The 27,764-nt window shown below is 44.2% G+C and overlaps 1 protein-coding gene across 2 annotated transcripts in view; it reads right to left on the bottom strand.

The window, feature by feature from the left end:
* Positions 1-27,764, bottom strand: part of LOC126101619 (AP-5 complex subunit mu-1-like) — a 71,996-nt gene that overhangs the window by 43,082 nt on the left and 1,150 nt on the right. For both annotated transcript variants that reach the window (XM_049912303.1, XM_049912304.1), the window contains exons 3-4: positions 17,949-18,126; positions 17,731-17,809 (exon numbers count right to left, since the gene is read on the bottom strand). In XM_049912303.1, coding sequence (XP_049768260.1) covers positions 17,731-17,809; positions 17,949-18,126 — 257 coding nt within the window. The remainder of the gene's footprint in view (positions 1-17,730; positions 17,810-17,948; positions 18,127-27,764) is intronic.

The following is a 27,764-nucleotide window of genomic DNA, read 5'->3' as shown; positions in this document are numbered from 1 at the left end:
TTAGCAAATAGACTGAACAACTTTGCATTTGCAATGTGTATTTTGTCAGGTGCCACAAACATGGATACCAGAAAGATAGTTTATCACTGCTACTTTGAGTCAGTTATTCGTTATGGCATAATCTTCTGGGGAAATTCAGCATATGTCACTAGGCTCCTAGTATTACAAAAGAAAGTAATTAGAAACATGTGTGTTGCAAAAAACAGGAATCCTGTCGACCACTGTTAAAAAATTTAAAAATACTATCTATCCCCTCACTTTACATATATGAGATGGTGGTGTTCCTATATAGAAATCAACATACACTAGACACTTTCCGTTGTGACCACAACTACAGCACTCGCCACAGAGATAACTTCAGACTTCCAACAACACATTGTTTAAAACTTTATGCCCAAACGCCAGAGTATATGGGGTTAAAATTTTTCAATAAAATAAAAGGCAGTAATATATTTAAAATGGAGATTGGTTCACTGAAAAGATTGCTCTTTACTCTTCTGGTGGAAAAGTGTTATTATTCTGTCAATGAATTCATTGAGGATAGCTTCACAATCTGAACACAGGGATTGTATTACATGTATTATTTTATGTACATGTGTAGTTGTAACTTAGAAATGTAAAATATAATGTAAACTTTTGTATTTCTCTTAAAAAAGTGAAAAAAGTTTCTTTTGTAAGCCTTGACATGTCTCCTGTACATCAAATCAAATGATTTGAAATTCGTATCTAATGAGATGAATAAACCACATATCACATAACACATATTTCCTACTATCAAATTCCAGTCCCCCATCATTATTAAATTCTTGTCTCCTTTAACTATATGTTTATGGACATTATATTTAGCGCTGGCTTTGATAAAAGCCTTTTTGTGGTGTCTTGGTGTTGAAAGGATTGGCCATTAGGCACAGGCCTAACGTTGCCCAGGGTATGCCCGATCGTTGTCATGATCTTCGGGGAGGCTCCTTTCGTGTACCCCTGTGGTACAGTGTCAAGTGCCTTTTGGAAGTTAAGAAATACTACATCTACCTGACTGCCTTGTCACATGGATTCATGGCTTTAAGTATGTCATATGAGAAAAGTGCGATTTGGGTTTCACACGATCAATGCTTTGCCTTTGGAATCCATGCTGGTTGGTATTGAGGGGTCATTCTGTTTTAGGTATCTCATTACATTTGAGCTCAGAATGTGTTTTAAGGGTCTACAGTATGGATGTCAGTGATAGTGGATGGTGGTTTGTGGATCAGTTCTGCTGCCCGTCAATGCTCCACTTGTAGATGGGTGTGGCTCATGCTTTCTTCCAACCACTGGGCACAGTTATTTGTCTGAGGGATCTTCAGTGTATTAGGATTAAAAGAAGGGCTAACTCAGCTGCAAATCTGGTATAGAATCTGAGAGGGATTACATCAGGCCCTGGAGCTTTGTTCAGTTTTAATGATTTGAGCTGTTTCTAAATGCTACACACATTAATACCTATTTCATGTCTGCAGTGGTACAAGACTTAAATTGAAAAACTACTCCTGGGCCTTTTGAAAACAGAGTTAAGCACTTCTGCTTTACCTTTGCTATCCTCAAGTTTAGTTCCCGTGCTGTCCACAAGTGTCTGGACACTATCTTTAGTGCCACTAACAGCCTTTGCTTATGAGCAGATTTCCTTGAGTTTTGTGAAAGGTCTTTCAATAAAATACTGCAAAGGTAGTGGTTAAAGATTTCGCACATAGCTCTCTTGACAGCCAAATGTGTTTCAGTCTGCATCTCTCTATCTACAGCCCTTCGCTGTGTTTTACACCTACTATGCTGTCATCTCTGCTTCTTTAGAAGTTTCTTTACAGTTACTGTATAACATGAACTGTCCCTCCTAACATGAACTTTTTTACTAGGTGCATATCTATCCAGTGCATTGTCAGCTATTCTTTTAATCTTGTGTCATAGTTTTTCTACATCCTCCTGTACAGACCTGTATGTTTGAAGTTTCTCACTGAGGTATGACAGTACTGCCTCATCATCTATTTTGTTAAACATAAAAATCTTTCCAACTGTTTTAGTTGCCGTCCGTAATCATTATTGCTGCAAAGTCCTCATGTTCACTGATATCAGTTTTAATGTGGACATCCTCTAAAAGTGAAATTATAATGAGATCCAGACCTTTAGCTGCTTACAGGTGTTGATAAATATCAACGGGGACAGTTGAAAAATGTGTGTCCTGACCGGGACCCCAACCTGGGACCTCCTGCTTACATGGCAGACGCTCTATCCGACTGAGCCACCGAGGACACAGAGGATAGTGCGACTGCATGGACTTATCTCTGGCACGCTCCCCATGAGACCCACACTTTCCAACTTTCTGTCCACACACAACATTTGTAGTGCCCCTGCTCACCATACTCACTACTCGCGGCTGTCAATCTGCTGATTCCCTTAGCACTACAAATGTAGTGTGTGGACAGAAAGTTGGAAAGTGTAGGTCTCATGGGGAGTAAGCCAGAGATAAGTCCCTGCAGTCGCACTATCCTCTGTGTCCTCGGTGGCTCAGTTGTACAGACCGTCTGTTATGTAAGCAGGAGGTCCCGGGTTCGAGTCCCGGTCAGGGCACACATTTTTCAACTGTCCCGGTTGATATTTATCGATGCCTGTAAGCAGCTAAAGGTCTGAATTTCATTACAATTTCATTCTTCAAGAGCTGCAATATCACCAATGGTATCAGTACAGATACCAGCTTCATATCGTCTAACAGGTTGGGTCTTATGTGTTGCCATTAGATATAATGTATTTCCATCATGAGTGGTTCTGACCTAACTGCTATGTGTAATTTTCAGAGAAGGCATTTAATAATGTTTCACACGATGGCTCATCATGCCCACAACTAAACAAAACAGTAACTATGCCAATTGATTGTTAGATGATTTAAGTCTCCTTTGATAATTGCAATATGATTGGGGAACTTACATACTAGTGAACCAAGGTATTCTCTGGTGGTCAATAAAAGCATCAAATTATAAATTTGTTCTGGTGTAATGACAAGCGCCGGCACGAAGATCAAGAACGATACAGCAGAGAGGGCTGTGAGACGACGTCAGCCAATAGGACACTGACTAGAATGTCACTGTGACAGGAGCGGCCTGAACACGAAAAGACGCCTAGCCTTGGCCGCACTACAAGAGGCGCACTAGAAGAGCAGCACTAAAAGACGAGCAGTGATATTACGGACAGCAGTGACTTAGGAACTTGTGTGATTAGATTGCATGGAAATTGTATATTTCAAAGAACATCGATTATTTGCGTTTCACCGAATGCTTGGAACACCGCCTCGTACATATGCAAGTTGAGCATTGTCAATTCAATTACTTTAATCAGCTCCATTAGTATGATTTTCTTGTATGTTGTCTAGCTATCCGAGAAAACAGCTTACTAGGCACCCCATAAGAGACGAGGGGGCAGGATCCCACAAACTTTATGCCCATCCCTGATAATGAGACTTACCTGAAGAATGTTGCATGCAGCTTCAATTTACGTATGGGTGAATTCGAGTTTCTTGTCTACTGTGACAAATTCACCATACCTATACTTTCAATACACACTTAAATTTTCCCCAAAAATCTCAATGCTGTTAATTTTACATTTTAATTAGCTTTCTATACCAAGTATTATGTGAGTTTCGCTGCTTCTTAGGAGCACTTCAAAGTCTGGCACACTGTGTTGTGAATGCTTTGGCAGTTAACAACTAGGATTTTAATACTATCATATCTCTCTCTCTCTCTCTCTCTCTCTCTCTCTCTCTCTCCCTCTCTGTGTGTGTGTGTGTGGGGGGGGGGGGGGGGGGCGGTCGCATGCGCGCCCACAGCAGGTATGTGGGGCGGCATTTCTTTGTCTGTGACATTCTGGCAGTATGAACTTCAGTTTTAATTGACAACATGTTCTGTAAAACATTTGCATGGCTTTATCAAAATGATGTGGAACGAGTTAGCTTACAGACTACATATACATGATTTATTTGTACATTTGTCTGCATGCTGAACTTAATTTATAGAATGAATGTATTTCTCTTTAATACTACTTATGCAACTAGTGATACATTTACAAAGATTTTTGTGGCTGCATGTTCAACTCCATTATAAGCCACTGACAGTTTTAGTACATCTACATCTACATCTATACTCCAAAGCTACCCTATGGTCTGTGGTGAAAGGTACTTTCCACACCACTGTCACCTCCCACTTTTCCTGTTCCAGTTGAGCATGGTGCGCAGGAAGAATAACTGCTGGCGGTTATGGATGATAATGATTATTTTTAATTGTAATGCTGCAGCTGCAGATATTACTATTCTTCTCAAATTGTAATAGATTATTTATGATGGATATAATATGTGAATACACAGACTGTGGTGGGCTTAAAATGCCCATCTCCTTGAACAGGTACCTACAAGATGATTGTGGGTGAACACCATATATTATCCTCAGGACTATTACTTTTCTCTCACTTCAAGTTTTCATCTATATGTACTACCAAAAATTTGGAAAATTATACTCTATCTACAGACTCCTGGTTATGTGCTACATTAACTGCCAGTGTTTTTCTCATTGTTGTACAGAACAGAATACATTTTTTCTCAAAATTAAGGAGGAGTCCATTTTGGAGAACCACTTAAGGGGCTCCGGAATGCCCTGTACTTGCAATGTTAAAATAACGCTTATAAATTACATCTTTCCTCACAAAGTATTTGAGGTAGGAAGTTGAACTTTTTACAGATTATTTATTGGAATATGGGCTACAACTTAACACAGGGATTTTACAAAATTTTAGTTCAGTTATTAAAGATGATTTTTTTTCAATTGTAATGAAAATTCACACCATTTTTTTGCAATTTTTTATTTATATATTCAAAAATATACAGTTTTTTGGAAAAAGGCTGTGTTAAATTATGCAGAAGGTACTGTGTAACGTTTACTGAAAGTTTGAAACAAATATTTTGGAAGATCCTTAGAAAACATGTAATTAGTATGAGAAAATAAAAGTTTTGGGAATCGAGCGACAAAGATTGGATTAACTTTTTAGTGCATTCCAGGTCCATAGGATGGATTATCTTCATCCTCTACAAACTCCTCCTCCAGCTTCCTCTTGTTCCTCCTCCTGTTTACTCTTGCTTGTATTTCTAGACTCTTTACAGCCCTGTCTGCAGCCCGAAGGCATTCCTTGTCTAAAGCAAGCATCGCTCGTACCATGTTAGAACCTATCTTCATTCCCATATTTCTAAATATCTTGCACCTTACAATGTTGCCATCATTGAAAGTCGCAACAGCATCATACACACCAAAGTGAAGTGTTTCTATTCCAACAAATACAGTCTTGGGGATTCTCGACCATATAACACTATTTACACTTTCATTGGGGTTTTGAGTTTTTCCGTGAATACACTTTTTCAATAGTTCAGGTGCTGCTAAGTCTCTGAAAATAGGTTTAGCCACAACACATACTTTATCTCACATCACTAAAATGTACCTGATGAACACGGACGTTAATAATAACACCATTTGACAGCAGTTTAACAGCGCCACAGTGGGTCACGCCCATGTAGAACACATTTCAAAAAAAATTTAAAAATAGTTGCCAGCAGAAGGGTTGAAGGGGAAGGAAGAGGGGTAAAGGAATAGGACTGGAGAGGTTTAGGAGGAGGGGTAGAACCATTGTCTGTTCTCATGATTTTTCTACGAAGTTTTCTGATTCTTCCAAATTTTTTCCTTGCTTTTATTCTGTTTTCTATCTTTTCCACCCTCTGCTTCTCTTTTTTGCCATTTCTACCCTTTCTAACACTCCAAACCATCCTTTCTTTCCATGATGAATTCCAGAACATATTATATCTGTTATTTTCAAAAACATGCTTTTTAATTATCAAAACTAAGTCCCACATTCTGTTCTTGAAACCTGCTTGTCCCTTGGAGTTACTCCAAAAGGCTTAACATTGAAAGTTGCTGTTTCTGGGTGTTATCTATTGCACTTACATGGATAATTGGGGAACTATATGCCTCATTCGCCATTTCCACTCCACCAGACTTCTCTCCTTCTACAAAATCCTGCAGGTATCTGCCACTCATTTTTCTTGAATGCTATCATCTACCAAGTCAACTTCAAACTGTGACAGCATGCCAGACTTCACCTCAAAAAGCTATCTCACCTTCTCCTAAACTATCCCAATAGCAGTGTTTCCCTTCCTCTCCTCCTGCAGCTTTCTAAACAGCCATACAATTAGCCACCACTCCTCTCCCACAAACTGAGTTTGGCCAACCTCCGTAACATCCCACAGCCTCCACCACTACCTCCCAGACCAAAAATAACTCACAGTCACAAGAAACAGTCACGACAGTACAGTGTTCTCAACCTCTCGTCTAAAGCATGCTGTCCTGAATTACCTGTATTATCCAAGGGTCTCACTTTAAGCCCTACACTTGCATTTAATTATGCTGTTCTGGTGAAGGACCTACTTTCCTTCACACATAACATCAACTGGAAATATCACTTTGCAACCCACTCCCAAAGCCTTTCCAACAGCAAACCTGACATTGAACTGTGCCTTGAAAAGTTCCCACCACAATCTGAACTTGATCCACCACCACCGCCTCAAGCTCATGCCTTCCAAGAATTCCTCACATTCAGCATTGTTTCACAACCCTTCCTCAGGTCCCTGACCTCTAAAGAACTTCAGGCTCTGTGTTTCCTAAAATCTGATAACTCCTTCATAATTCTCTGAGTAGACAAAGGATCTACCATTGTGGTACTTGACTGACAGGAGTATGCTAAGGTCTACACAGCTGTCTGACACCTCTATATACAGCATCTGCGATCAGGATCCCATCTCTGTGATTCAAACTGACCTGCAGTACCTCCTTATAATCTCAGACTCCCCACAAGGACTAACACCTCAGTCCATAGAACTTCTTACCCCAGCCAAACCATGTGCCCCCACCTTTTACCTTCTTCCTAAGATCCACAAACCCAATCATTCCAGCCATTGTATAGTTGCTAGCTGCAAAGCACCCAACAAAAGTGTATCTGCCTTAGCTGATCAACACATATAGCCCTTAGTACAAAGCATTCCCTTCCATATTAAAGACACCAACCATTTCCTAAATCATCTAAATCCATGCCCATCCAACTCCCACCACATACCTTGCTTGTCACCATTGATTTCTATAGAAACATCCCCCACATACACGGTCTGTCTGCTGCTGAACAATTCCTCAGTCAATGCTCGCCTGATTCCTAACCTACGGTATCCTTCCTGCTAAACTTAATGAACTTCATACTTCTAACAACTACTTCATCTCTGAAGGGCAGACACACAAACAGATCACGGGTATGGAAATGGGAATCAGGATGGCCCCTTCCTATGCCAACCTTTTCATGGGTCACTTGGAGGGGACTTCCTTGGGATCCATGCGCATTCAGCTCCTGGTTTGGTTTAGAATACACTGATGACATCTTTGTCATATGGAATCATGGTGAGGCTGACCTGTTAAAATTCCTAGAATCTCTAAATACCTTCTCCCAATTGAATTTCACAAGGTCCTGTTACGAATCCCATTCCACTTTCCTTGACATTGATCTCATCCTCACCAAAGGCCAAGCTACACACTTCTGTCCACATGGGCGTACCCAGTGAGGGGCTGGGGGGAGGGGGGCACAGCTGTCCCCCCCCCCCCCCCCCCCCCCAGAAGATATTCACAGTTTTTCACTAGTTTACTGTTTTATTTAATAAGGAATGATGCATGTTTTCTCGGATTGTACAAGTGCATTCTTGTATTTAAAATGTTTATTAAAAGCAGTTTTTCACTGGTTTACTGTTTTATTTAATATGAAGTGCTGTATGTTGTCTCGAGTCCTTGTTTCCTAAGACTAGTATGACCTGCCCCCCCTCTCCCCCCCCCCCCAGTTCAGATCCTGGGTACGCACTTGTCTGTCCATATTACACTAACTAACAAACAACAGGCAGGCAGGTTGCAGACTCTTTACAGCAATACACCACCATACTGAACCTTCACTGACATAATTACCCCACCACCCTAGTTCAAAAGAAGATTTCCCAGGTCATCACATCCAATCCTAGTACTGTAGATCCCCCCAAAAACAACTTCTCAGCACACCACTTATCTCAATCAGTCTTTCCTTCTCATCCCGTCTGGTAAGTCTCCCCTGACCTGGGTTCTGGGTGACTTTTCTGAACTATACCCCTGTTCCTAAACTTCTCCAGTACTTTTCTTGCACACCTCTTCCTTCCCATTCAGCCCTTTGGAAGAAGGAGCCAATGGCTCCGAAAGCTTGCACACGTAAAACCTTTTTTTGTATGTCTGTTCTCGTGCTGCCACTTGGGGAGTAGATTTTTTATTAGTCCAATTCCATAATGTTATTAAAAATTGATATTTTCATTGTTACACTTAATATATCTGCTATCTGAAAGCCACAATCATTATTCTCTGTTGAGGATAAAAAGTTTCTCTCACAAATAATATTGTCAAAACTGGAAGTGCTGACAACAGTTTCATTATGAATATAACAGAGGGAAACAGTCCACGTGGGAAAAATATATCTAAAAACAAAGATGATGAGACTTACCAAACAAAAGTGCTGGCAGGTCGATAGACACACAAACAAACACAAACATACACACAAAATTCAAGCTTTCGCAACAAATGGTTGCTTCATCAGGAGAGAGGGAAGGAGAGGGAAAGACGAAAGGATGTGGGTTTTAAGGGAGAGGGTAAGGAGTCATTCCAATCCCGGGAGCGGAAAGACTTACCTTAGGGGGAAAAAAGGACAGGTATACACTCGCGCGCACACACACACATATCCATCCGCACATACACAGACACAAGCAGACATTTGTAAAGGCAAAGAGTTTGGGCAGAGATGTCAGTCGAGGCAGAAGTAAAGAGGCAAAGATGTTGTTGAAAGACAGGTGAGGTATGACTGGCGGCAACTTGAAATTAGTGGAGGTTGAGGCCTGGTGGATAACGAGAAGAGAGGATATACTGAAGGGCAAGTTCCCATCTCCGGAGTTCTGACAGGTTGGTGTTAGTGGGAAGTATCCAGATAACCTGGACGGTGTAACACTGTGCCAAGATGTGCTGGCTGTGCACCAAGGCATGTTTAGCCACAGGGTGATCCTCATTACCAACAAACACTGTCTGCCTGTGTCCATTGATGCGAATGGACAGTTTGTTGCTGCTCATTCCCACATAGAAAGCGTCACAGTGTAGGCAGGTCAGTTGGTAAATCACGTGGGTGCTTTCACACGTGGCTCTGCCTTTGATCATCTACACCTTCCGGATTACAGGACTGGAGTAGGTGGTGGTGGGAGGGTGCATGGGACAGGTTTTACACCGGGGGCGGTTACAAGGGTAGGAGCCAGAGGGTAGGGAAGGTGGTTTGGGGATTTCATAGGGATGAACTAAGAGGTTACAAAGGTTAGGTGGACGGCGGAAAGACACTCTTGGTGGAGTGGGGAGGATTTCATGAAGGATGGATCTCATTTCAGGGCAGGATTTGAGGAAGTCGTATCCCTGCTGGAGAGCCACATTCAGAGTCTGATCCAGTCGTGCAAAGTATCCTGTCACAAGTGGGGCACTTTTGGGGTTCTTCTGTGGGAGGTTCTGGGTTTGAAGGGATGAGGAAGTGGCTCTGGTTATTTGCTTCTGTATCAGGTCGGGAGGGTAGTTGCGGGATGCGAAAGCTGTTTTCAGGTTGTTGGTGTGGTGGTTCAGGGATTCCGGACTAGAGCAGATTCGTTTGCCACGAAGACCTAGGCTGTAGGGAAGGGACCGTTTGATGTGGAATAGGTGGCAGCTGTCATAATGGAGGTACTGTTGCTTGTTGGTGGGTTTGATGTGGACGGACGTGTGAAGCTGGCCATTGGACAGATGGAGGTCAACGTCAAGGAAAGTGGCATGGGATTTAGAGTAGGACCAGGTGAATCTGATGGAACCAAAGGAGTTGAGGTTTGAGAGGAAATTCTGGAGTTATTCTTCACTGTGAGTCCAGATCATGAAGATGTCATCAATAAATCTGTACCAAACTTTGGGTTTGCAGGCCTGGGTAACCAAGAAGGCTTCCTCTAAGCGACCCATGAATAGGTTGGCGTACGAGGGGGCCATCCTGGTACCCATGGCTGTTCCCTTAAATTGTTGGTAGGTCTGACCTTCAAAAGTGAAGAAGTTGTGGGTCAGGATGAAGCTGGCTAAGGTAATGAGGAAAGAGGTTTTAGGTAGGGTGGCGGGTGATCAGCGTGAAAGGAAGTGCTCCATCGCAGCGAGGTCCTGGACGTGCGGAATATTTGTGTATAAGGAAGTGGCATCAAGTGTTGCAAGGATGGTTTCCGGAGGTAACAGACTGGGTAAGGATTCCAGGCATTCGAGAAAGTGGTTGGTGTCTTTGATGAAGGATTGGAGACTGCATGTAATGGGTTGAAGGTGATGATCTACGTAGGCAGAGATACGTTTTGTGGGGGCTTGGTAACCAGCTACAATGGAGCGGCCGGGATGATTGGGTTTGTGAATTTTAGGAAGAAGGTAGAAGGTAGGGGTGCGGGGTGTCGGTGGGGTCAGGAGGTTGATGGAGTCAGCTGAAAGGTTTTGTAGGGGGCCTAAGGTTCTGAGGATTCCTTGAAGCTCCGTCTGGACATCAGGAATGGGATTACCTTGGCAAACTTTGTATGTGGTGTTGTCTGAAAGCTGACGCAGTCCCTCAGCCACATACTCCCGACGATCAAGTACCACTGTCGTGGAACCCTTGTCCGCCAGAAGAATGACGATGGAACGGTCAGCCTTCAGATCACGGATAGCTTGGGCTTCAGCAGTGGTGATGTTGGGAGTAGGATTAAGGTTTTTTATGAAGGACTGAGAGGCAAGGCTGGAAGTCAGGAATTCCTGGAAGGTTTAGAGGGGGTGATTTTGAGGAAGAGGAGGTGGGTCCCGCTGTGACGGAGGACGGAACTGTTCCAGGCAGGGTTCAATTTGGATAATGTCTTGGGGAGTTGGATCATAGGAGTAGGATTGGGATCATTTTTCTTCATGGCAAAGTGATACTTCCAGCAGAGAGTACGAGTGTAGGACAGTAAATCTTTGACGAGGGCTGTTTGATTGAATCTGGGAGTGGGGCTGAAGGTGAGGCCTTTGGATAGGACAGAGGTTTCGGATTGGGAGAGAGGTTTGGAGGAAAGGTTAAATACTGAATTGGGGTGTTGTGGTTCCAGATTGTGTTGATTGGAATTTTGAGGTTTTGGAGGGAGTGGAGCTGGAAGTGGGAGATTGAGTAGATGGGAGAGACTGGGTTTGTGTGCAATGAGAGGAGGTTGAGGTTTGCTGGAAAGGTTGTGAAGGGTGAGTAAGTTGCCTTTCCGGAGGTGGGAAACCAGGAGATTGGATAGTTTTTTAAGGTGGAGGGTGACATGCTGTTCTAATTTGCGGTTGGCCTGTAAGAGGATGCTCTGAACAGCCGGTGTGGATGTGGGAGAGGAAAGATTGAGGACTTTTATTAAGGATAGGAGTTGACGGGTGTGTTGACTGGCTGAGTGGATGTGTAGGTGAAGGATTAGGTGGGTGAGGGCAATGGATTGTTAAGTTTGGAACTGGTATAGGTACTGATGGAAAGAAGGGTAGCAGCCAGAGATGGGAACTTAAAGGGTGGAGAAATTCGGGAAAATTTCGAAAAAAACTATGTGTAAATGTATTAAAACGAGTGGTTTTGTGGTGGCAGATTATGAAAATGAGGCTAACAATTGTCTGACGAAGAAATAATGACGTTAAAACCTGTGGGAAGCAGCTAAAAATGATCGATGATGTGAGAAAAACGGAAATGGAAACAAAGCAAAAGTTATTAGAACTAGTCGAAATGGTTGTTTAATAGGTGAAGGAACTGTTTGTGAACTAGAAACGGTGGATTTTATAGCAGCGGCAGTGTTGAAAGCGGAAAAGAAAAAAAAGAAAAAAATTTTTTTGGGTTATGGTTTGGAAGTGGGTTACGTATTATTACGTATTATTGAGTATATATCTGTGGGATAAAATTGTATAGTGGATTATGGTAAAAAGGAGAAGGTGAATACAAAATGAAACTACTGGCAAAAACAGAAAGAGAAAATGCAACAGTGACAATAACAAACGTAATTGTTGCATTCAAATTAATGATATGAATATAATAGAGGGAAACATTCCACGTGGGAAAAATATATCTAAAAACAAAGATGATGAGACTTACCAAACAAAAGTGCTGGCATGTCGATAGCCACACAAACATACACACAAAATTCAAGCTTTCGCAACAAACGGTTGCTTCATCAGGAAAGAGGGAAGGAGAGGGTAAGACGAAAGGATGTGGGTTTTAAGGGAGAGGGTAAGGAGTCACTCCAATCCCGGAAGCGGAAAGACTTACCTTAGGGGGAAAAAAAGGACAGGTATACACTCGCACACACACACATATCCATCCGCACATAGGGCACAGACACAAGCAGACATTTGTAAAGGCAAACAGTTTGGGCAGAGATGTCAGTCGAGGCAGAAGTAAAGAGGCAAAGATGTTGTTGAAAGACAGGTGCACAAGCAGACATTTGTAAAGGCAAACAGTTTGGGCAGAGATGTCAGTCGAGGCAGAAGTAAAGAGGCAAAGATGTTGTTGAAAGACAGGTGAGGTATGAGTGGCGGCAACTTGAAATTAGTGGAGGTTGAGGCCTGGCGGATAACGAGAAGAGAGGATATACTGAAGGACAAGTTCACATCTCCGGAGTTCTGACAGGTTGGTGTTAGTGGGAAGTATCCAGATAACCCGGACGGTGTAACACTGTGCCAAGATGTGCTGGCCGTGCACCAAGGCATGTTTAGCCACAGGGTGATCCTCATCACCAACAAACACTGTCTGCCTGTGTCCATTGATGCGAATGGACAGTTTGTTGCTGCTCATTCCCACATAGAAAGCGTCACAGTGTAGGCAGGTCAGTTGGTAAATCACGTGGGTGCTTTCACACGTGGCTCTGCCTTTGATTGTGTACACCTTCCGGATTACAGGACTGGAGTAGGTGGTGGTGGGAGGGTGCATGGGACAGGTTTTACACCGGGGGCGGTTACAAGGGTAGGAGCCAGAGGGTAGGGAAGGTGGTTTGGGGATTTCATAGGGATGAACTAAGAGGTTACAAAGGTTAGGTGGACGGCGGAAAGACACTCTTGGTGGAGTGGGGAGGATTTCATGAAGGATGGATCTCATTTCAGGGCAGGATTTGAGGAAGTCGTATCCCTGCTGGAGAGCCACATTCAGAGTCTGATCCAGTCGTGCAAAGTATCCTGTCACAAGTGGGGCACTTTTGGGGTTCTTCTGTGGGAGGTTCTGGGTTTGAAGGGATGAGGAAGTGGCTCTGGTTATTTGCTTCTGTATCAGGTCGGGAGGGTAGTTGCGGGATGCGAAAGCTGTTTTCAGGTTGTTGGTGTAGTGGTTCAGGGATTCCGGAATAGAGCAGATTCGTTTGCCACGAAGACCTAGGCGGTAGGGAAGGGACCGTTTGATGTGGAATGGGTGACAGCTGTCATAATGGAGGTACTGTTGCTTGTTGGTGGGTTTGATGTGGATGGACGTGTGAAGCTGGCCATTGGACAGATGGAGGTCAACGTCAAGGAAAGTGGCATGGGATTTAGAGTAGGACCAGGTGAATCTGATGGAACCAAAGGAGTTGAGGTTTGAGAGGAAATTCTGGAGTTATTCTTCACTGTGAGTCCAGATCATGAAGATGTCATCAATAAATCTGTACCAAACTTTGGGTTTGCAGGCCTGGGTAACCAAGAAGGCTTCCTCTAAGCGCCCCATGAATAGGTTGGCGTACGAGGGGGCCATCCTGGTACCCATGGCTGATCCCTTAAATTGTTGGTAGGTCTGACCTTCAAAAGTGAAGAAGTTGTGGGTCAGGATGAAGCTGGCTAAGGTAATGAGGAAAGAGGTTTTAGGTAGGGTGGCGGGTGATCGGCGTGAAAGGAAGTGCTCCATCGCAGCGAGCTCCTGGACGTGCAGAATATTTGTGTATAAGGAAGTGGCATCAATGGTTACAAGGATGGTTTCCGGGGGTAACAGACTGGGAAATTCATGATCTGGACTCACAGTGAAGAAGAACTCCAGAATTTCCTCTCAAACCTCAACTCCTTTGGTTCCATCAGATTCACCTGGTCCTACTCTAAATCCCATGCCACTTTCCTTGATGTTGACCTCCATCTGTCCAATGGCCAGCTTCACACGTCCATTCACATCAAACCCACCAACAAGCAACAGTACCTCCATTATGACAGCTGCCACCCATTCCACATCAAACAGTCCCTTCCCTACAGCCTAGGTCTTCGTGGCAAACGAATCTGCTCTAGTCCGGAATCCCTGAACCACCACACCAACAACCTGAAAACAGCTTTCGCATCCCGCAACTACCCTCCCGACCTGATACAGAAGCAAATAACCAGAGCCACTTCCTCATCCCTTCAAACCCAGAACCTCCCACAGAAGAACCCCAAAAGTGCCCCACTTGTGACAGGATACTTTGCACGACTGGATCAGACTCTGAATGTGGCTCTCCAGCAGGGATACGACTTCCTCAAATCCTGCCCTGAAATGAGATCCATCCTTCATGAAATCCTCCCCACTCCACCAAGAGTGTCTTTCCGCCGTCCACCTAACCTTCGTAACCTCTTAGTTCATCCCTATGAAATCCCCAAACCACCTTCCCTACCCTCTGGCTCCTACCCTTGTAACCGTCCCCGGTGTAAAACCTGTCCCATGCACCCTCCCACCACCACCTACTTCACTCCTGTAACCCGGAAGGTGTACACGATCAAAGGCAGAGCCACATGTGAAAGCACCCACGTGATTTACCAACTGACTTGCCTACACTGTGACGCTTTCTATGTGGGAATGACCAGCAACAAACTGTCCATTCGCATCAATGGACACAGGCAGACAGTGTTTGTTGGTAATGAGGATCACCCTGTGGCTAAACATGCCTTGGTGCATGGCCAGCACATCTTGGCACAGTGTTACACCGTCCGGGTTATCTGGATACTTACCACTAACACCAACCTGTCAGAACTCCGGAGATGGGAACTTGCCCTTCAGTATATCCTCTCTTCTCGTTATCTGCCAGGCCTCAACCTCCACTAATTTCAAGTTGCCGCCAGTCATACCTCACCTGTCTTTCAACAACATCTTTGCCTCTTTACTTCCGCCTCGACTGACATCTCTGCCCAAACTCTTTGCCTTTACAAATGTCTGCTTGTGTCTGTGTATGTGTGGATGGTTATGTGTGTGTGTGTGTGTGTGTGTGTGTGTGCGAGTGTATACCTGTACTTTTTTCCCCCTAAGGTAAGTCTTTCCGCTCCCGGGAATGGAATGACTCCTTACCCTCTCCCTTAAAACCCACATCCTTTCGTCTTTCCCTCTCCATGCACTCCGCTGCTCGACTCGCTGCGGCTCGCACCGTTTACACCGTCGCTCGCTCGCCACTAGCCCGTCGCCATGTCCGGACGCAGAAAGGGAGGCAAACTTGCTGCTGTCGCAAAGCTTCTGCTCACGCTGGCAGGAGACGGCCGCGGCAGTAACAAGAAGAAGAAGCGCAGCCGACTGCAGCACAAGAGGCAGTGCTACCACTGCCAGAAGATGGGACACGTCGCCAGGACGTGCAGGGACACAGTCGCGTGTCTGAAATGTGCAAAGGCACATGATACACGCGACTTTGACAAGCCACCACACGTCGCGCCATCATGCGTTAACTGTGGCGGCGTGCAAGCCGCAAATGCACGCAGCTGCGCATACCTGAAGCAGCGGACACCAACAACCGCCAAGAAAGCGGTCCATGAAGAAGAGGCAGCCGTCCCACCACCCCCGCACAAGGGGGAAAACGGGGCGGCCGCAAACCCGACCAGCGCCGCCACCGACGACGCCGTTGCCGCCCTCAATGCCGCGATGGCGGCAGAGAGAGCAGCAATGCAGGAGGAGGTCGTCGGTCTCCATTGGCAGCTGCAAGAGTTGCGGGAAGAAATCTGGCTGATGCAAAAGAAGACACCCGCCCCCGTTACCACCCGCACGGTGGTACGACAAGTTGGGGTGGACGTGTCCACGCAAACGGATTTGTCCACGCAGACGGATGTGTCCGCGCAAACGGACGTCGCCCCGGAACCTGTAGCTATACAGGAGACCGGGGGAGATGCCCATGGACGTGGTACAGTCCGTCTCGCCGCTGCCGCAGGAAGTGGTGAAGTAGCATCTGCAGGACATACAAGAGGCGGGAGGGATGTACTCCACAACCATCCCCTTCCCGGACGCCACCAACCTCCCATCGGTCTTGAAGAAGATTGCGCCCATGGTGCGCGATGGGCGGTACGACGTCCGACGAAAGCCGTACCTTTTCGCGGAAGCAGAAGGAAAACGGAAGCCACCGCTTCCACACCGGCCGATTGAGTTACGTGGTGGACATCGGGCAATCCTGCTCGAGTTCGTCACAAAGAAAGGTCTCAACACCATCAATGCGAACCTGGTCTTCACACCGAGCGACTGGGGATACATCTTCGACGACGCAGTCATGGTGCTGAAGAACGAGGTTCGCGACGGCACGAGGAAGCTGTCTGCAGATCTACAGACAGCGCTGCAGAACGTCTCTCGCGAGACGAAGAAGACGTAAAACACGGAAGTCCACTAGTATGCCTGCATGCTAGTAGCCAGGACAGGATAGACACCGGACAACGAGAGGACACACCACACAGTGAGGCCACATCACCATCACATTGCCAGGAACAGGAGGAATGACTGTAATCAGTCTAAACTCCTACACCTCGGGCCAAGGAGGCCCGTCTGTAAAGCGTCAGCGTCCTTCCCTCTTTCCTGATGAAGCAACCGTTTGTTGCGAAAGCTTGAATTTTGTGTGTATGTTTGTGTTTGTTTGTGTGTCTATCGACCTGCCAGCGCTTTTGTTTGGTAAGTCTCATCATCTTTGTTTTTAGATATATTTTTTCCAACAGTTACATTATGTGTATATGGCTTAATTCCAGTTCTCACTGTAGCCTATAGCATTTTCCTTGCTTCCATCATCTTCATTAGTCTTGAGAATTAATATTGGCCTCAGTATGCTTTTTGTGGAGTTACACAGCATGGGACAGTTTAATATTTTTCCTTCACTTGCATATCACACGTGTGTTTCTGAATTTTCAGCAATGAAGCAACTTATTGAATTTCATTGATATGGTTTAATTCGTCCAACAGATCACGAGAAAAAATTATAGATTTAAATGAAAAATGAAATACATTGTTATATTAAAATGTACAGACAAATCATCATTGGTAATGGAAGGAAGTGTGGAGAAAGGGGGGGGGGGGGGGGGGGAGGTAAGGGAAATGTAGGCTTCACCGTAGTAAGCAATTTCAAATAGATGTAGGTTGCAGGCTGCAGTAATCATGTTGAGATGAAAAGGCTTGCTCAGGATAGAATAGTGTGCAGAGCAGCACCAAACTGGTCTTTGGACTGAAGTTCACAACAACAACAACAACAACAAAGGTTGATAGAGTACACTGTGGGACACCAAGCAATAGTTAATCTGATGGTGGTGGTGTTGGTGGTGATGGATGACAACTTCAGTGATGATGATGACACCATTAAAGTGAAAAAAATTCAATGATTACCACGTACAAAAAAGAATGATGCTATTTAATTTAAAATATTCCCTTAATAATTACCGGGGTTAGGTTGATCCCATTTACAGGCGTACACAATGATAATCCATGAAGTACTTCCAAAGCTGTTGAAACACTTGACCTAAAAGAAGAATATACACAATCTTAACTTTGTTACAGATTTCCAGATGTTGTAGATAGTTATGAACAGGGAGAAGGAAAAGGAAGAAGAAGAAGAAGAACTATTGAGACTGGACAGTATGCTCAAATTAAGTTCTTACATGTTCACGAGAGACTTGCAGGTATTAATGTCTACTGCTTCAAGTGGCAAGGCACAGAACATGAGGCCCCGGCTCTCTAGTACAACAACTGGCCACAGGGTGCCTTTCTCAACTTCCAAGTGAAATGCCGGATACAAAGCTGGTTTGTCACAGCCGTCCCTTGACTCGACAAAACAATCTGAAATACAGAAAAAGCAAATTAATGACATCAGGAAAGATTATAGTTACCAATGGTCTATTTTGCTGTGGATAAAATATGTCAGACTCGTTATTTCTTAGCACACAGAAAACCTCAAAAATTTAAAACAGAGTGCCTGAGGCAACTCACAAATGAAATAATTTATATCTTCATATACTTCACAAGCACTGCACAGAGCATCATTGAGGGTTGTACCATCATCAGTCATTCCCTTTTCTGTGCTGGTCACAAACAGAGTGAGGGAAAACAATTGCCTGTACGTGTATGTATGAACCTTACAATCCCTTATTTTGCCTTATATGACATGGGCATCGGAGCCAAAAGAATCATTCAACAATCTGTTACAATGGCTGGCTTTTTTAAACTTCCCCAATAGCATTCTACATAAAGATCATTTTTTTCTCTTGGAGGATTCCAATTTTAACTCAAAGAGCAGTTCTGTTACACTATCATGCTGACTGAGCTGATGAGTAATTGCTTTGATGTCATCCTATAATCAGACCAAGTTGGGATTCCACACGTTCAAGCACAAACATTTTGTATGTGGTCTCTTTTATGAGTGCACTATATTTTCCCAGAAATCTCCAAATAAACTGCACTGATTCATTCACCTTCCCTACAACAAAGCTGATGTGCTCATTCCATTTCATCTCATTTCACAAAGTTATGCCTAAATATTGATGAGAATGAGCTAAGAAAATACCATTAATAGTAATGGTACTATGTACAGAGCACTCAACAATGGATACCATTAACACAAACGATGGAAAATCCAGGCTGGAATGTAACAATATTATGAAAAGGATAGTTGCTACTCATCATATAATGGAGATGTTGAGTTGCAGATAGGCACAACAAAAAGACTGTAACAAAATAAGCTTTTGGGCAACAAGGCTTTTGTCAAAAATAGACAACAGACGCAGGCGCAGGCATGTGTAGGCATGCGTGCATGCGAGCGCACACACACATACACACACACACACACACACACACACACACACACTACTGCAGTCTCTGGCAGCTGAAGCCACACTACGAGCAGCAGCACCAATGCATGATGGGAGGATAGCAGGGCAAGGGTGGGGGACGGTGAAGCGCTGCTGGGGAGCATGCAGGGACCTGGGAGAGTTTCCACATGCGCAATTTAGAAAAGCTGATGTTGGTGGGAAGGATTAATATAGCACAGACTGTGAAGCAGTCATTGAAATGAAGAATGTCGTGTTGGGCGGCATGCTCAGCAACAGGGTGGTCCACTTGTTTCTTGGCCACAGTTTGTCGGTGGCCATTCATGACGGCTTGTTGGTTGCCATGCCCAAATAGAATGCAGCACAGTGACTGCAGCTTAGCTTGTAAATCACATTACTGGTTCACAGGCAGCCCTGCCTTTGTTGGGATGGGTGATGTTTGAGACCAGACTGGAGTAAGTGGTGGTGGGAGGATGTATGGGTCAGGTCTCATATCTAGGTCTATTACAGGGATATGAGCCATGAGGTGGAGCAGGTGTTGTATAAGAATGGAGGAGAATAATTTGTAGGTTCAGTGGATCGCAGAACACCACTGTGGGAGGAGTGGGAAGGACAGTGGACAGGACATTTCTCATTTCAGAGCACTACGAGAGATAGTCGAAACACTGGCAGAGAATGTAATTCAGTTGCTCCATTCCTGAGTGGTACTGAGTTACGAAGGGAATGCTCCTCTGTGGCCTGACAGTGAGACTTTTGGAGGTGGTGGGTGACTGGAAAGATAAGACGTGTGAGATTTGTTTTTGTACAAGGTTGGGAGGATAATTACAGTTTGTAAATGCTTCAGAGAGACCTCGGTATATTTCGAGAGCGACTACTCATCACTGCAGATGCAACAACCACAGATGGCTTGGTTGTATGGAAAGGACTTCTTGGTATGGAATGGATGGCAGCTGTTGAAATGTAGGTATTGCGGGTGGTTAGTAGGTTTGAGGACAGAGGTACTGACATAGCTATCTTTAGATGGAGGTCAACATCTAGGAAAGTGGCTTGTTGGGTTGAGTAGGACCAGGTGAAGTGAATGGGGGAGAAACTGTCGAGGTTCTGGAGGAATGTGGATAGGGTGTCCTCGCACTCGATCCAGAATGCCAAGATGTCATCAATGAATCTGAACCTGGTGAAGTGTTTAGGATTCTGGGTGTTTAGGAAGGATTCCTCAAGATGGTCCATGAATCGGTTGGCATAGGAAGGTGCCATGTGGGTGCCCATAGCCATACCCTGGGTCTGTTTGTAGGTAACACCTTCAAAGGAGAAGTAATTGTGGGAGAGGATGTAGTTGGTCATGGCGACTAGGAAGGAGGTTGTTAGTTTGGAATCTGTTGTGTGATGAGAAAGGTAGTGTTCAACAGCGGTAAGGCCATGGGTATTAGGGATGTTAGTGTAAAGGGAGGTGGCATCAATAATTATGAGCAAGGTACCGTGTGATAAAGGGACAGAAACTGTGGTTACTTCTCCTTTGAAAGCATTACCTACAAACAAATCTGGGGTATGGCTATGGGCACCTGCAGGGCACCATCCTATGCCCACCTATTCATGGACCATCTAGAGGAATCCTTCCTAAACACCCAGGAGGTTGTTAATTTGGAATCTGTCGGGTGATGGGAAAGGTAGTGTTCAATAGCGGTGAGGCCATGTGTATTAGGGATGTTAGTGTAAACGGAGGTGGCATCAATAGTTACGAGCAGGGCACCATGTGATAAAGGGACGGAAACCGTGGTTACTTCTCCTTTGAAAGAATTACCTACAAACAAATCTGGGGTATGGCTATGGGCACCTGCATGGCACCATCCTATGCCAACCTATTCATGGGCTATCTAGAGGAATCCTTCTTAACATCCAGAATCCTAAACCCCTCACCTGCTTCAGATTCACTGAAGATATCTTCATGATCTGGCTCCTATTCACATTCCTCCAGAACCTCGACAGATTCTCCTCTATTTGCTTCACCTGGTCCTACTCAACCCAAAAGCCAGCTTCCTAGATGTTGACCTCCACCTCAAAAATGGCTACGTCAGTACCTCTGTCCATATCAAACCGACTAACCATCAGCAATACATCCAGTTTGATAGCTGCCACCAGTTCCATACCAAGAAATCCCATCTATACAGCTTAGGCATCTGTGGTTGTCGCATTTACAGTGATGAGCGGTCACTCTCAAAATATACCGAGGGTCTCACCGAGGCCTTTACAGACCATAATTATCCTCCCAACATTGTACAAAAACAAATCTTCTGCACCTTATCTCCCAAAGTCTCACTGTCTGACCACAGATGATCATTTCCCATGTCACTCAGTGCCACCCAGGACTGGAGCAACTGAATTACATTCTCTGCCAGTGTTTCGACTACCTCTCGTAGTGCCCTGAAATGAGAAATGTCCTGCCCACTATCCTTCCCACTCCTCTCATAGTGGTGTTCTGCCGTCCACTGAACCTACAGAATTTAGTTGTCCATCCCTACATAACCCCCACTCCAAAACCCTTACCTGAAGGCTCATGTCCCTGTAATAGACCTAGGTGACAGACCTGTCCCTTACATCCTCCTACCATCACCTACTCCAGTCCGGTCACAAACATCACCCATCCCATCAAAGGCAGGGCTACCTGTGAACCAGTAATGTGATCTACAAGCTAAGCTGTAACCACTGTGCTGCATTCTATTTGGGCATGGCAACCAACAAGCTGTCTGTGTGAATGGCCACCGATAAACTGTGGCCAACAAACAAGTGGATCGCCCTGTTGCTGAGCATGCCGCCCAACACGACATTCTTCATTTCAATGACTGCTTCACAACCTGTGCCATATGGATCCTTCCCACCAACACCAGCTTTTCTGTACTGCACTCGTGGGAATTCTCCCTGCAATATATCATATGTTCCCATAACCCTACTGGCCTCAACCTTCGTTAGTCATTGTTGTCACCCATATAGCCTTTTACCTGTTCCCATTCCAGCACTACACAGCCCTCTATTCCACCAGCACACCTAGTCTTTTCACTTCTTACCTTTTCTGCTAACCCCCTCCCCCCATCTCTTCACTGCCCTCCACTTAACCTCCTGACTGCACCTAGCTGCTGTACCCTCTCTCCACCTTGCCCCTCCACGCTCCCCAGCAGCAGTTCACCATGTCCCACTCCTACCCTGCAATCCTTCCCTCTCCCCACCCCAGCCTCCTCCTTACCCCCACCCAGTTAGTACTGCTGCTGCTGCTCGCAGTGTGGCTACAGTTGGCTGAGACTGAGACTGCAGTCATGCATATATGTGTGTGTGTGTGTGTGTGTGTGTGTGTGTGTGTGTGTGTGTGTGTGCGCATGCGCACGCCTGCGTGTTTTGTCTATTTTTGACAAAGGCCTTGTTGGCCGAAAGATCATCTTTTTATTGTGCTTATCTGCAACTCAGCATCTCTGCTATATGGTGAGTAGCAGTTATCCTTCTCATAATATTGTTAAATACCATTAATAGTGCATACAAATGTTAAATGAATGTTTTCATACCCATTTGCATTAACTTACATTTATCCATATTTAGAACAAACTATCATTCATGGTGTCAAGTAGAAGTTCAGTCCAGGTAATTGTAAAACTCCAAAATTCGCTCAATGACAACACTTGCCCTTACATGACAACATCATCAGCAAACAGTATCAGATTGTCTACATGAATATAAATGCTTCTTTTTTTATGGCAAAATACACATAAAATAAAGATAAAAATTTTTCTCACCAAATGGCGGCAGAACACACACATAAAAGACTACTGTGAGTGGCGAACTTTCGGAGCCAGTGGCTCCTTCTTCAGGCAGAAAGGTTGAAGGGGAAGGAAGAAGGGTGAAGGAATAGGACAGGAGTGGTCTACGAAAAGGGTAGAGTCTGGGAAAGTCAACCAGAACCACAGGTCAGGAGAGTCTTACAGTACGGGATGTGAAGGAAAGACTGATTGTTGGGGACTGCATCGGATGAGATTTGAAAACCTGAGAGCTTAGAGGTAGAAGACAGAGTAATATGCGACAGAGATTACTACTAAAACATCGTGCATGAGTTTATAAGAGTGAGAAGCTAAGTGCATTGTATGTAACAGAGGTGGGAGGGGGTGGTGGAAAAGAGACGGAAAAGACAATGAAAGATGTACGAAATTAAAACAGAGTGAAGAAAAGAGTAGTTACAGTGAAAAAAAGTTCAGACAGAAAAAATTAACGTAAATTAAAACCAGGTGGATGGCGAGAACCAAGGACACTTTGTAGTGCTAGTTCCCACCTGCAGTGTTCTGAGAAACTTGTGTCTGGGGGAAGAATCCAGATGCCACGTGTGGTGAAACGGGCACCGAGGCCACAAATGTCAGGCTGTAGAGCATGCTCTGCAACAGGATACTGCGAGTTGCCAGTATATACCCTCTGCCAATGCCCATTCCCATAATGGGAATAGGATTTGTCGACCTAGAAAAAGCTGCTGACAACATAAAATGGAGCAAGATTTTTGAATTTCTCAGAAGAATGGATGTAAGCTGTAGGGAACAATACGTCTGGAAGATCAACAGAGAATTGCTCAGATTAGAAGACTGAGGCAAGGATTCTGTCTTTCTCTGCTATTGCTCAGGAGTGGAATAAAAATTGAGAGTGAAAAGATATAAATGATACAAATTGTTGATGATATTGCTATCGTTTTGTCAGGGTACAGAATTTTTACACTTTCCATGTTAAAGCTCATTTTAGCTTCGTCAGTATGTACTCTACTTCCTCGATTCATCGCCATGATTTCATACGGGATACTCTACCTGTGCTGCTAGAACATGTGCCTTTACAAGTATGACACAACATGTGGTTGATGCAAGATGGAGCTCCTGCACATTTCAGTCAAAGTGTTCGTACGCTTCTCAACAACAGATTCGGTGACCGATGGATTGGTGGAGGTGGACCAATTCCATGGCCTCCACGCTCTCCCGACCTCAACCCTCTTGACTTTCATTTATGGGGGCATTTGAAAGCTCTTGTCTACGCAACCCCGGTACCAAATGTAGAGACTCTTCGTGCTTGTATTGTGGACGGCTGTGTTACAATACGCCATTCTCCAGGGCTGCATCAGCGCATCAGGGATTGCATGCGATGGAGGGTGGATGTATGTATCCTGGCTAACGGAGGACATTTTGATCATTTCCTGTAACAAAGTGTTTGAAGTCACACTGGTACGTTCTGTTGCTGTGTGTTTCCATTCCATGATTAATGTGATTTGAAGAGAAGTAATAAAATGAGCTCTAACATGGAAAGTAAGTGTTTCTGGACACATGTCCACATAACATATTTTCTTTCTTTGTGTGTGAGGAATGGTTCCTGAAAGTTTGGCCGTACCTTTTTGTAACACCCTGTATATAAAGGAGCAGTTGTGTCTATAAGTAGATATTATTATGGTGTTTATGACATTTAAATATCATGCTAAAGAGTCATTTTAATATATGTTTACTAGGACAAATATAGGTTTTGTGTTATATCATTTGTTTGAGGTTATCCTTGGGTGAAGGTTGGAGTTCAGTAGATGACACCTTTACTTCACAGCAAGTAGCACATGGAATTACCAACACTACATGGATTGCTACAGGAGTAGGGGGATGGGGTGCATCGGACTATTAGAAAGCACGAGTCACCAACAAAGACATACAAAATATAATGGATGACATTGCTAATGTGAAATTTTGTATAATTTATTTCAGTGTGAACAAAACCACCATTTCAAACATATATCTGTAATAGGTCATGTAATAAATGGTCATGGTCATATGAACCAGAGGAAAGTTATTTCAAAAGTGTAAACACAAGATCAATTATTAAATAATGTACCAAGATTAAACCTATACCAATATATTCATGGTTTTGCCATGCGCAGCCCTCTCGCTTTCCGAGAGTGAGGCAGAATTACTGGATCTGTTGAATGGAATGAACAGTCCAATGAACACAGACTACGGAAACGTAAACACCAGTCACAGATTAGGCCTTAGGCCTGTCCTGACTGGCTGCTGTCTAGAAGGCAGTACGAGTCCTCAGCACTCTATGATTGTGGGCCACGTGTCATCAAGCCCTCCAGCTGTTACTGCCAATAGATGAATCCTGATGAAGCTGCTGCTCCTCATTTGGCCTCACAAGTGCTGAACAGATCCCATACCAGACCTCCCTACCCCAGAAAAAAATCGAAGAGGTACCCAGAATCAAACCTGTGTCCTTCAGCACTAACGGTAGCTATGCTAACCATTCAGCCATGGAGGCAGTCTATGGAACATGGACCAAGAGTTAATCGAAGGTCAGAAGTAATGAGGAGTAGGGGAAAATAACACATGACAGATTAAGCAAGCATGGTTTAAGAAGCAAGCTAGGCCAGTGCAGCCAAACATTGTGTTTCTCACTAGAAGAAAACTGCTAGTGTCAAAGTTCTTGGTTTGAGGAAGCACTTTCTGACAATCTGAATCTGAGGTAAGGCATTGAACAGAAGTGAATCATGGACTGTAGGAAAACCAGAAAAGATGGAAATGTTTGAGATGTGGTTTTATAGAAAGAATGCTGAAAATTAAAGAAATGCTAATGTAAGAGCTGAGGAGATTCTCTACAGAAACAGTGAGGAAAGGAATATGTGGAAAACACTAACTAGATGAAGGGGTAGGATAGGACATTGTTAAGACATCAGGGGGCAACAGAGGGCGAAGTCTGTATGAGAAGACAGAGAGTAATATATCTAACAAATAGTGAAAGTCAATGGGTGTAGTACTACTCTGAAAAAGAAAAAAAAAAAAGAGGATGGCACAGGAGAGAACATTAAGATGAGCTGCACTGACCTTATCACAAGACGACTTTTATAATAATAATAGCCTTTTCCCCGTGGCTTCACTCACATACACATTCGACAATATATTGCACACACCTGCTCACCCCCCCCCCCCCCCCCCAATCTGTGTCCACCATTTCCTCCCTTCATCTCTCCATGCACCTCATCATCCTACCTCTATCCACCCTTCTCCTCCTCCCCATTCTCTCCATCTCATCCACCCCCTCTCTTTGTCCATCTCCTCCGCTCTCTTTCTCCAACCATATCTTCCTCCCCCTCTCTCAGTCCATGTCCTTTTACGCACACTCAATCCATCTCCTCCAGCCCCTCTTCGTTTTACATCTACTCATTTTCTCTCTACGCCTTCCATCTGCTTCCTTCATGTCCCCCTGATCCTCCCTCTCAATCCATCTCCTCCCCTTCTCAGTCCTCTACCCACTCTCCGTCCATCCCCTCCTTTCCCCTCTCTATTTCCATCTAATCCTCCCCTCTCTCGCTAACTGTCCCCTCCTCTGTCCCTCTCATCTCTCCCAGCCGTGCCCATCTCTACATGTAACAGGCCTGAAAAGCAGGCCGATAGTACTCCCACAACATGCAGGGTAGCCTACATGTCACTGGACTAAAATACTATTTTTTGCCACTTACAAAGCACACACACGCACACACACACACACACACACACACACACACACACACACAGAGAGAGAGAGAGAGAGAGAGAGAGAGAGAGAGAGAGAGAGAGAGAGAGAGAGAGAGCAGTAAACAGTTCTGCAGTATCATGGTGTTGGAATACTGTGCATGTCTCAGTGCTTTGGAATTTTACAGAGTAAGGTCACATTTACCTACAAATTTTATCATTAGTTTTAAAAATAATAGATTATTTTGATGAAGTTGGGTTGTTGTAGCAGTTGGTAATGGTTAATGGGATCTGATTAACCATTATATAAAATCGATTTGCTTATTTACATACAGTTTGGATTTTATATTTCCTACTATTATTTCGTGACAGTCACAATAAGCATAATCTCAAACATGTATTCTCTAAATACATAAACAAATCTGCCAGACTGGGTGAGCTGCAATTTACAATTGTTTGCTGATGACACTGTGGTGTACGGGAAAGCTCCAACATTGGGTGATTTTAAGAAGATACAGAATGACTTAGGCCTAGATAAAATTTCTAGTTGGTTTGGTGTCTCAAAATGTAAGTTAATGGAGATGAGTAGAAAAAGCAATTATGTAATGTTCGAATATAGAATTAGTAATATTATGCTTGATGCAGACACATCAATTAAATAGATAGATGTCACATTACAAAGCGATATGATATGGTATGAGAATGTCAGGTCGGTAGTAGGGAAGGCAAATGGTGGACTTTGTTTTATTGGAGAATTTAGGAAAGGTGTAGCTCTTCTATAAAGGATATGGCATAGGGAACACTAGTGCAGCCCATTCTTGACTGCTGCTTGAATGTTTATGATCCCTATCAGATTGGATTAAATGAATACATTGAAACATTCAGAGGCATGCTGCTAGATTTGTTATTGGCAGGTTTGATCAGCTTGTAAATATTATGCAGATGCTTCATGAACACAGTGGGAATCCTGGGGTTCATTTTGCGAGACAGTGTTGGGGAAATTCAGACACTGCCTCCAGTATACTTCACATGTAAGGACAACAAAGAGAAGATGAGAGAAATTAAAGGCCATATAGTGGCTTATAGACAGTGGTTTTTCTTTTCCCCCCACTCTTTATGTGAGAGGAACAGGAAAGGGAATAACTTGTAGCGATACGTG

This window comes from Schistocerca cancellata, chromosome 9 (genome assembly GCF_023864275.1).
Source record: "Schistocerca cancellata isolate TAMUIC-IGC-003103 chromosome 9, iqSchCanc2.1, whole genome shotgun sequence".
Lineage (NCBI taxonomy): Eukaryota > Metazoa > Arthropoda > Insecta > Orthoptera > Acrididae > Schistocerca > Schistocerca cancellata.
This window is presented reverse-complemented; position numbering and strand designations above follow the sequence as displayed.